At 33.0% G+C, this 10,918-nt stretch overlaps 1 protein-coding gene across 1 annotated transcript; it reads left to right on the top strand.

The window, feature by feature from the left end:
• The first annotated feature begins 6,149 nt into the window (after positions 1-6,149).
• Positions 6,150-10,636, top strand: LOC132731241 (uncharacterized). The gene is made up of 7 exons (XM_060717382.1): positions 6,150-6,352; positions 7,470-7,550; positions 8,084-8,155; positions 8,669-8,730; positions 9,239-9,368; positions 9,689-9,918; positions 10,477-10,636. The coding sequence occupies exons 1-7, from the start codon at positions 6,244-6,246 to the stop codon at positions 10,480-10,482; spliced, it is 690 nt and encodes a 229-aa protein (XP_060573365.1). The 5' UTR covers positions 6,150-6,243; the 3' UTR covers positions 10,483-10,636.
• Positions 10,637-10,918: the final 282 nt, after the last annotated feature.

The raw sequence follows: 10,918 nt of genomic DNA, 5'->3' as shown, positions 1-10,918 counted from the left end.
AGTGTCTCTAGTTTGGTTCCCGGTCATTCGGAACGTCCCCGGCTATTATCTATCGAAGACTTACGGAAAGGGCCGAAAAGTTGCGATTGGTTCCCGGTACGGCTGATTGATGCAGAATACATGCTATATATTGATAGAAAATACTGAGATTTTCTGGTATTCCCTTAGTAGTTTATAATTATATAAAATTTACGTGAAACGTGTGTCATTAATTTTAACCGTGAGTTAACCAATCGGCTTCTGTTCATAACATTCCTAAGAATGGATAATAAAAAATGGTCAACTCCTCTCAATTCATTTTTAAACTAGAAATGTGTCCATAGGACACGGGTGCCCCCACCGCGCCACTGTTCTGTCAATCTTATGACTCTAGGTCAAATATTTTTTGAAAACTAAACATCATTTACTTAGTAAAGGGCAAGAACTTAACAAATACTGAATAAATCCACAAGCAAACCCCAAAGTGCATAAGTACACATGCTGACCAACATTCTTGTAAACTTTCAGGCCTACAAGTGAAATACTTTTTGAGCTATGCATGAACAAGTTGAAAATTGCAAATTTATACTACTGTAAGTCAAGGGCAATAACTCTAACAAAACTGAAAAAAATCCACATGCAAAGTCCCAGGTGCATAGCTTCACAGTGATGTGAATCATTATTCCGGTAATTTAGTGATGTTGATCATTATTCCTGTAAAGTTGGTTGATTCTAACTCAAGCGCTCAAGGAACAAATAACAACATAATGAAACGGTTTTTACTAAGTCAAGGGAAATTACTCTACAAATACTGGATAAATCCACAAGCGAAACCACAGGTGCAAAATTAAATATGCTGAGCAACCTTCCCGTAATGTTTAATGACTCTAGGTCAAATACTTTTGAGTTACATGCGACACAAGTTGAAAATTGCAAAAGTTTTCTAAGTCAAGGGCAATAACTCTAAAAATACTAAAACTATCCAAACGAAAATACCCAGGTGCACAACTACACATGCTGATTAACATTCCTGTAATGTTTCATGACTCTAGGTCAAATACTTTTTGAGTTACATGCGACACAAGTTGAAAATTGCAAAATTTTACTAAGTCAACGGCAATAACTCTGAAAATACTAAAAATATCCAGACGAAAATACCCAGGTGCACAACTACACATGCTGATCAACATTCCTGTAAAGTTTCATGACTCTAGGTCAAATACTTTTTGAGTTACGTGTGACACAAACGAGAACGGACGGAAGGACGGACGGACAAGGGTAAATCTAAATGCCCGTCACTAAAGTGGGGGCACAAAAAATCTAAAAATAATCGACACGAAAATACCCAGGTGCACAACTTCACCTGCTGATCAACTTTCCTGTGAAGTTTCATGACTCTAGGTCAAATAGTTTTTGAGTTATGTGCGACACAAGTTGAAAATTGCAAATTTTTACTAAATCAAGGGGAATAACTCTAAAAATACTAAAAAAATCGACACGAAAATACCCAGGTGCACAACTTCACATGCTGGTCAACATTCCTGTGAAGTTTCATTAGTCTAGGTCAAATAGTTTTTGAGCTACGTGCGACACAAAAGAGAACGGACGGACGGAAGGACGGACGGACAAGGGTAAATCTAAATGCCCCCCTATAGTGGGGGCTCAAAAAAGTCAACGTATGGTAAAAACGAAAACCTCTTGAAATAATGGTGTTATTTGGATAAGACGCGTTTTATTATTTAACTAAAATTACTGCATAAATTATGAATACACTGTCTCCAGTAGGCTGTGTATAATCCCTATATCTTGACGTAATAATTATTTCGTAACCAACAGACAGGTAAACAGTAGATTTACCTAAAATTATGCAGTGTCAATAATTGAAAAGCTTATAGCAAACAAACAGTTTACCATCAAGTTGTATGTCATAACATTAAATTTGCATTAATTCAAACAGAGAAAATACTAGTACCTTATTTTTGACCTCTTATTCTACGGTGACGGGAAAAATATAATTGGAGGGCAAATTTTTGGGTATTAGACTGCTAAATATTTCTACATTTAGTAACAGATTTAGATCATTAGTAAGACTGCCCGTTGTGCTTTTTTAAAGATGTGCTAGAAAGTAGATAAGTAAAGATCATGGGGAACCCTTCAAAGTTCAGTTCAGCAATCAGTATAGCCATACTATTTTACAACTTTTGCCCTTGGTCGAATTTTCGAAGAAAAGACATACTTTCGACCTATCTGTTTGAGCATTGAATGTTTAATGAGTCTCAAGTCTCACGACCAGATTTCCATTGTTACAACACATTTGTTTGTAACAACAATAACAATTTTTTTTATCACAATTACATGTCAACAAAAATTATGAAAGAACTTCAACTATACTATTTTAACATGGGTGGGGTTAAACCAAAAGAACTGTTAAAAAATTAAAGAATCCTCGCCAAAAGCAGCGCATTTAATGTAAAATACGTAAATATACATGGTCTCTTTTGCTTAATATAAATAACATAATATGACAAAAGAATTACAGAACTATTTGACAAAGCGGAATCAAGAAAGGTTAGAAAGGTCAGAGTAAGTAAGCATTAATATATCTTCTTGATATACAATTTAAATGAACCTGATGTATGCATGTGTCTGTCAATTTGAATGGTTTGTTGTTTATGTTTTTGATATGTGTGTACATATTTGTGAAATTCATTATCTTGTTTAATTGAAGGCCATATTGTAAATAAGATATGTATTTCTTAATATGTTACCTTCATGAAATAAAGTGTATATTTATAATTATTATTATTATTAATCACAAACATGCAAAATAGATAATAACGTTTAAAATTACTCGGGGGAGGGGTTAATGTTGGCAATATATTACGTTATTTTTTATAAGGAAATGATGAATGCTTAGGATACATGTGTTTCTATTAGGAACGGATAAATACCATTTAGATTTCTTGTACTTACATGCAAAATGAGAATAATTACCTCCCTTCACAACTTCAATATCCCCAGAGCTATTGTCTCTGATCTTTAATCACTGTTAACCAGTATCACTGTCGATCAAACAAAATTTAAAAAGGTTGTTATGATGGGCGCCGAATAAAACACAAACATACATAATTTGATTTCAGCTTTAAAATTTCAATTTCCTTTTTGTCATTTCCTTCATGACTGGCTTAAAATATAATAAAACTACAGAGACATATAATTTTGATTAATTTTCTTACGTCAACAAGACATCAGATACAAACAAACAAAACATTTTAAAAACATGCGTGTACTCATATATATCTATATATAAATTGTTGTGGAACACATGAGACAAAAATTAAAATAATAATAGAAAACCGTAGTTTGTTTTTTGACAACACCTCATACAACTGACCACTTAGGACGTTTTGTTAATTTCATAGTACATAAGGTCTCACCCGGTACGGAATAAGACGTAGTCTAGAAAATAGTTCTTTGAAATTTTTAAGTGCCCTATTTCAAGTCATTTTTAGAATGACTTGTTATATTCTAAGTTCATGTATTGTAACAGTGTGCATTTTGTGTCATTTCTGGTTACTTCAAACGTTGTTTTTCTGTATTCTGCAAGATCTCATTTCTTGGTGGAAGGACTTTGGAAGTACTACATGCCAGCATAACTTGGATAATTTTACAGTGACGTAACAAATTAAATTTAAAACTATTGTAAAATCTAGATGGCTAACATAGAATATTACGAGCTTCGATTGACTTGTTGATGTTTAAAGCTATGAAATACAGTGTCAAGAAAGAAATCCACACAACCTTTCATTGCGCCCTAAAGCCTCAAGTGCTATTATCAACAAAAGTACAAAAGTATACTTACATACCAATGTCACCGTAAAATTGACCTGTTGTTAAATTTCAAATTCTTAAATGTCGATTCAGCTTGCTAGATCATTTAAAAAAAAACTTTAAAGACACAGGACGTATGGCAAAACACAAAACTGAAAGATTGAAACACATTGCATCAATTATATGAATTGTCAAGGTTGACAAAAAAGATATGATTTCATTTTTTTTTAATTGGATTTACCTAACGGCAGATATATTGCATTTCTTCGATCCGTGCTTGAAAACGCAAACGGCAAATATGTACATCTTGAAATTAAGAAGAAATGGAGAATGAATACCACATTCCAATAGATATCACAAAATTATGTATTATTAACCTTAACACTGGCAATGGCTAACTCTGAATAATTGAAATATTTGTTGTTGACTTGAAATGACATTTTAGGAAAATACAAATATGTTGTATATGCATTCCATTTTTCTTTTCAGCTTAACATATTCCTATAACATTTTATAAACGTGGGTTGAAATGTAACATTTGATCTGTACCGTTTTCATGATTATTTTATCAGAAAGAGTAAATATGACATTTTCTAAATGCACATTAGTATCCTTATAATTTGTCTATGAGCATCTATCATTAAGTAGAATTACTAAAATATGTATACGAACATTGTACATAAAAGTTGTAAGTGTAAAATTGAAGGAAAAGTCGCAGCATTGACCCTTATCAGCAGATATTGCTTTGAATCTGAAAGTTTTTATTTATATTGACAAATTGCACCTAGTCAAATGTTTGTTTAATTTATTCAGACCCGGGTCTTTAATATAGTGTTGACCAATAGTTTCTTCAGTCTGTTCACTCGTGCTAAACGTACGGTCAAGGATAACTAAAGAATCTATGAAATAGGTAAAACTATACATGTACATCGGGCAGCGTAACAGTTGAAAACAACACCCTAAGGCTTATTAAACAAAAATGATGCGTACAGTTTGAATGGAACAAAAAGGTTCAGAAACTATATCATTGTTAAATAAACTCTAGTGATAGCTTTTGAAAAAGGCGACTGAATTTGGTTAATCATTAAACTCGAATATATATTTATCTATTTATATTTATTTATTTATTTATTTATTTATTTATCTATTTAAGTCTCAATCACATATACGTACATATCAATCAATATAAAATACAGGATAAAACAAATGGCATACATATATGCGGATGCGCAGGCTGGTCTGGATCCATGCTGGTCGCAAACCCATTATGTTGGTTTTGTTGTGACACGGCTCATTTCTAGTTTCTTTATTCTAAAACTACGTTAAATATCATCTGACTATAGTAAGTGTTTGAATGTTAAATTATTTTTGTACGATAAAACATGTATCAAAAATAATTTTAAAAAATTGGAAATCATTAAATGGACCGAAGAAGAAATGAAAAACATGAGAAAAAATCTGTCTTGACCGGTCACTCGTTGATTATAAGTCTAATAACTGTTATTTTACTTACATTAGTACATTATTATACTCGTTTTTGCAGATTTGAACCATTATTTAGACCGCCTACTGTGTCCATATAGCCATATTGTGTGAAAAAGAAGCACACTATACAGTCTATTTACAGATTTAATAGCTAAGCTTTTTGTAAGAATTTAAAGATTATTTACTAAATGTTATAATATTGTACATACTTTTCATATGTTGCATAGCGGTTCTAATGAAGGGAATAAAAGGTATTATTTCTTTTTAGCAGGCCCTGATAGCGAATGATGATAATACATTCCCGCGCTTTTGTTGTTGCCGCCGTCGTTGTTTATTTGTTGTTGTTGTTGTTGAGGTTTTGTTATTGTTGTAGTTTTTTTTTTGTTGTTTTTTGGGGGGTGGGGTAGGTGTTGTTGTTTAAGGGGTTGTTGTTGATTTTTTGTGGGCGGGGGTTAAGGATTTGTGGAGATTTGTTTTTTCGCGGTTTGGGTTGGGAAGTCACTGATATACCCATAATTCATACAAAATAGTTTTTGTCACATAACTAGAAGAATTTACGGGGAAAGATCTGAACAGCTTTTACAAAGAAAATATTGTTCCGATGAACGCTTTAGACTATGCATATGCCGCCATTTTAGAGCCAATCCAGAAGGAGTTCCAAGTGGTCTTCAAACTTTTAACTCTTTCAAAAGGTCAAAACACATCAGCGGCTCAAATTATTTTCTTTCTTTTATTTTTTATTTGTCATTAGAAGGGCCTCTCCCCTGTGCTATATCTTCACCCTCGTGACCTTCATATTCAATTGTCAATAGAAAACTGTTTGAAGTGTTAAATCCCATTGTGATCTTTCATCAGTGGACGGTAAAGGGTAAAGAGCATGGCTATATAAGCCCTGTCGTCTGACGTACCGTACATTTAGTTACGGTGTTCAAGATATAGACACGCAGGATGAAGCTGGGACTCGCACTTTTATTGCTCGTGGTCGTTGTCGGTTTTGCGACATGTATGCCGGCTGAAAAGAAACTTTCAGTGGATGATAGGCTTCAAAGAATAAGAAGTAAGTGAAGATATTTTCTTTATATTTCATTTTATCTGTCAATTAGACATAAAAAAATATTTCATTTGTTTAAACAGAATTTATGTATCTAAATATTGAATTTATATATTAATTATGTGAACTTGCAATATAATTGTTAAGCTTAACTACAAATAAATTCTTTTCGGAATACAATTCAAGTTTATGGTACACAGTAGTAAAAAAATGTACATTTTTATGTTTTCAACTCCCTTTTTTCTGAAGATGTAGAATATAATTGAGCCGCGTCATGACAAAACCAACATAGTGCGTTTGCGACCAGCATGGATCCAGACCAGCCTGCGCATCCGCGCAGTCTGATCAGGATCCATGCTGTTCGCTATCAGTTTCTCTACTTGTAATAGAGTTGGTAAGCGAACAGTATGGATCCTGATCAGACTGCGCGGATGCGCAGGCTGGGCTGGATCCATGCTGGTCGCAAACGCACTATGTTGGTTTTGTCATGACGCGGCTCATATATGAATATTAACAACCTGACTTTGAATATGCAAAATTACACAGAGAATTTTTCTATTTTTATAACTTTATTCTACCCAGTTTTGAACGGAGAAATAAAAATTTCAGCATAATTTTGGAAAGTTTTAGAAATTATTTCTGCTGTAAATAAATGGTTTAGATCACAAAAATTGTACGTTTGACGTTACTTTTACTCAAAAGAACATTAAGTCTTCATTGAAATCTGGAGGAATGTTGGTTTTCAGACAAATAGTATTTATTTATAATCATTCTGTTTCATGTAAAGATTACCTTTGACACATTTAAGGTCTATTATTTGGTTCAGAAGTGTCTTATGCTGTCACTTAACTTTTTTCTATTGCATTTCTATTTTCTACCTAACACACCCTTTTCATAAAATGTGCATGGATTTATAGCAGGCCGCTTTTACCTATCATACGTTATTGTTTTTAATTCAGTGTATTACTTGCTATGATACTGCCCTATAGTTGGTTAGTAATTTGAGGGTAAGCCACACTGAATTTATATATATTCAGTCTTTATTTTACTTCTTTTGATAGGCTCAGCTTGAATAAACATGTACATTGTGTATTTAAATTATCTTTGGACTTTATCGTTTTAGAGCTTAAAGGTGAAAAAATGGGAGATGGGGAGAAAGAAGGCGATAAAATGGAACGAAAATGGCCGTATGGATGGATTGAATGTAAGTTGCGTATTGTTCTCGTATTGAACTTCTTGTATGGGGACGCCATACGTTCTTTGGTCTTTTATATCACGGTCAAGCACGAGTCTGTAAGGGGATGCCCTGATAAATCCGGACATAGGTAAACCTGACTCTGTGCAACTGTTTGATTTCTCATTGTTTAAAGGTCGTCAACGTCTATTTTCATTAGTTTATTTTGTTTCGTTCAAATACAAACAGGATATGACGTAATAACTGAAACTCTGACAAAGTACTCTCATAAACTTTATTTTGGACAACAACAAAACGATATAAAAACTTTTAACTCATTTATTTTATAGTAATACATACCAGTTGGCGTAAACAATTTCACCCTATAGTAAATGGCGAATCGTGTTGGTCAATATGACATTCTACCGGTAAATATCACATCATATTCAATGACTCACTAGTCAATAATTATTAATAATTGTGGTACTTTCCTATAGGAATACATGTAGTATGATATAGTCCGGTGGCGGTACCAAGTTTTACAAAACTTTGCTTCATTTCAGTTGCTTCACTCGTTGGCAGATGTGAAACCGCTAGAAATTGGATTGAAATTCTTGGATTGGAAGATTTGCCAGGTAAGTTTTTGACATTCTATTTTTACTATTTAATTAAATTCATTGACAGTGACGTCACATAAACTGTAAGATACTTAACTTTCATCCTTGTGCATTTCAGATTTAAACGTCCTGCAATTTGTGGTTATTCAGGTTTATTTATTGTATTTGTCTGGACACTGTTACATGATGTCATTATATTGTAAGATTTTATTAGACAGCGATGAATTTATCAAGTGATCTAATTAGGGCATATGTCCATAACATTCAGGCAAACTTTCGTTATTTTTCCGTAAGAAGTAGGTGGGTTGGTAACGCTGACAATGCATGTAAAGAATATGATACCAAAACATATGTTATATAACAGTACACGCCGACAAAACTAACTGTTCATTCTAAACGTATAATGTTGAACGCTGAAGTATCAAAACTTGCCAAAAGATTATGCATTTGTTTACTTAAATATCTATAACCAATATGAGAATGTCATATCTACATCATCATAATTATATATTATACCATTTTCTGTTACAGCTGGCGACAGCATTCTTGTAGAGGCTTGTCCAAAAGTTTACGAGTGCGGCGCACATTTGATGGTAAATATATTAACATTGCCCAAATAGGGACTGTTACCACAAGAGCACATTTAACTTGTGGTAACATGTTCTTAAAATTGGAATTTTCGTCACCTAGATTTGCATCTCAAATCAAGATAGATGCATTTACCTACACTGGTTAATATGTTTGCCTATCACGTCAAAAATGATATTTGATAAAAGCGGTGTAAAATAAAATATAAAACGAAGAAATTGATCGAAGGTTTTACAAGCGCAAAAATATTAAGTATTGAACTGATAAGGATTTTACCGCATGTACATGTATATATCTTATGTACCTGTAGTCAGATCTAATGCATACATATACAATGTAATTTGTAAACAAAGTAGTTCACCTCGCATTGTAAATTTGCTCCGTTAAGTGTTTATAAAATTAAACAAAACTAATAGACATAAATAACAATACAATATATTATGAATGAACATTTTGTATTTTTACAACTTTGCACTGGATTTATTTCTTTAAATTTTCTTAATTTTCTCCTAGAATGCAACAGAAGAAGAGAAGGCTGGCGCCACTAAGTTCATGAATGACATTTTCCCCCTCCTCCAGTGTGTCAATCTTCATGCCGAGAAAGAGGAACTTGCAATTGCCCTTCTGGTCGCCGAAAAAGATAGTAAGTCATTTCGTTTTTGATAATATTATGCTTTATACTTTTGCCTCCCATCTTTTCTTCTTAACTTAACCTAACAGTTTGATTGAAAGTTTGAAGGTTTTCCAACGCTTATATATGTAAGCGCAAAAGTGTAAAACATTTTTATAGACATATGACTGGAGTAATGCTAAATAATGCTAAATAATGCACTATATGCAACGTAAACACCTTGTCTGGGAAACATTTGAAAAGTAAAAATGCACAAATTGCAGTGTTCCAAATTCATTACAGAATTTTTGATCAGGTTACGGGCTAAATTGAAGTTATAATTATTCAAATAGGTGCTGAAGACGTGTACATGACAGAAACCGGACCTCTGTTCGGCCTGTGTGACAAAGTTTTTGAAACCTACGAAAACGAAGTCAAAGAATTGAACAAAGACTTGGATGAAGTTGAAGAAGAGGTCGATGAAGCAATAACCGAAGCGGAAGAAGAAGAAACAAAAGTAGAAGAACGTGAGACAAAGATTAAAGCCCTCCTCAGACAATTGATCAATACAGCAGCAAAGAAGGTATAATAACTATTACTGTTATCATCATTAAACATCTTGCTTGTAGTTTTAGATAGGTTGGATGTACTGTGAAAGTTGAGAAAACCGCACGCTGAGAAAATCGGGACTTTCTAAATACCGGACGATTATTTCAGTCTCAGATTGAACATTAAACGTACTTGCTTCAAGATATGTTTCCCTTAAATTTCTCTTGTGGAAAAATGCGCGTTTAGTCCCGTACAAGTTAAATTATATGTCGCATTGATTTCTTTAAAATTTCATTTTAAACTTTTAAAACGATAGTTACGTTTTTAATAAAATTGAATGAAGGATGCATACGATTATAGTGCATTTTCTACCTAATTTTCGTGCCCATTTAACCTTTATGTTAAGGCAAACTTAATTAATAATGACGAACTCTCAAAAACTAAAGAATGCAACTGCTTTAATATATATACATGTACTGTTCTCATAAGATTTTTTGTTGTAAAATTTGTAAAACGCCCCGGAACACTTTACATTTTTTCACTGAATAGGCGGGATCTGTAATTTAAAGTCTGTTTTTGGCTTCTTTTTCAGCGCTAAGAACATATTCGATTCGGATGGACAATGATTGAACGTAACCTGTCATCGATGCTGGACGTGTATTTCTCTTTTATCATTTTACTTGACATTTAGAAACATTATTTTAATTTATTTTGTTTCAAATCTACATAATAAATATATATATCAATCCAAAGAGCCTTTACTTTTTTAACTTTATATTTATGATAATATTAAAAGTGACACGGCAAATGTGGAAGCTGGGAGAGTTAACCATCTACTGGGTTTTGAACTTTTGGAATCCTTACTACCAGTGGATACCACATCTAAGCATTTCTTCAGGATTTCTCAAGTTTTTCCCATTCAACCTGCAGAATTTCATAAATGGACATATCCAGGTTCAATTTTTGGAACTGTCTATTATCAATTTCTTGGGATATCACCTTGAAAGTTTGAAATTGCTGTAGACACCTTCTTT

Source organism: Ruditapes philippinarum, unplaced genomic scaffold, assembly GCF_026571515.1.
Source record: "Ruditapes philippinarum isolate M1 unplaced genomic scaffold, ASM2657151v2 ctg124_1_1_1_1, whole genome shotgun sequence".
NCBI classification, from domain to species: domain Eukaryota; kingdom Metazoa; phylum Mollusca; class Bivalvia; order Venerida; family Veneridae; genus Ruditapes; species Ruditapes philippinarum.
This window is presented reverse-complemented; position numbering and strand designations above follow the sequence as displayed.

Coding starts and splice junctions, on each gene's coding strand:
- LOC132731241 (XM_060717382.1), top strand. CDS start 6,244: ATGAAGCTGGGACTCGCACTTTTATTGCTCGTGGTCGTTGTCGGTTTT. Junction 6,353..7,469: donor TAGGCTTCAAAGAATAAGAA/GTAAGTGAAGAT, acceptor TTATCGTTTTAG/AGCTTAAAGGTGAAAAAATG. Junction 9,369..9,688: donor TCTGGTCGCCGAAAAAGATA/GTAAGTCATTTC, acceptor TTATTCAAATAG/GTGCTGAAGACGTGTACATG.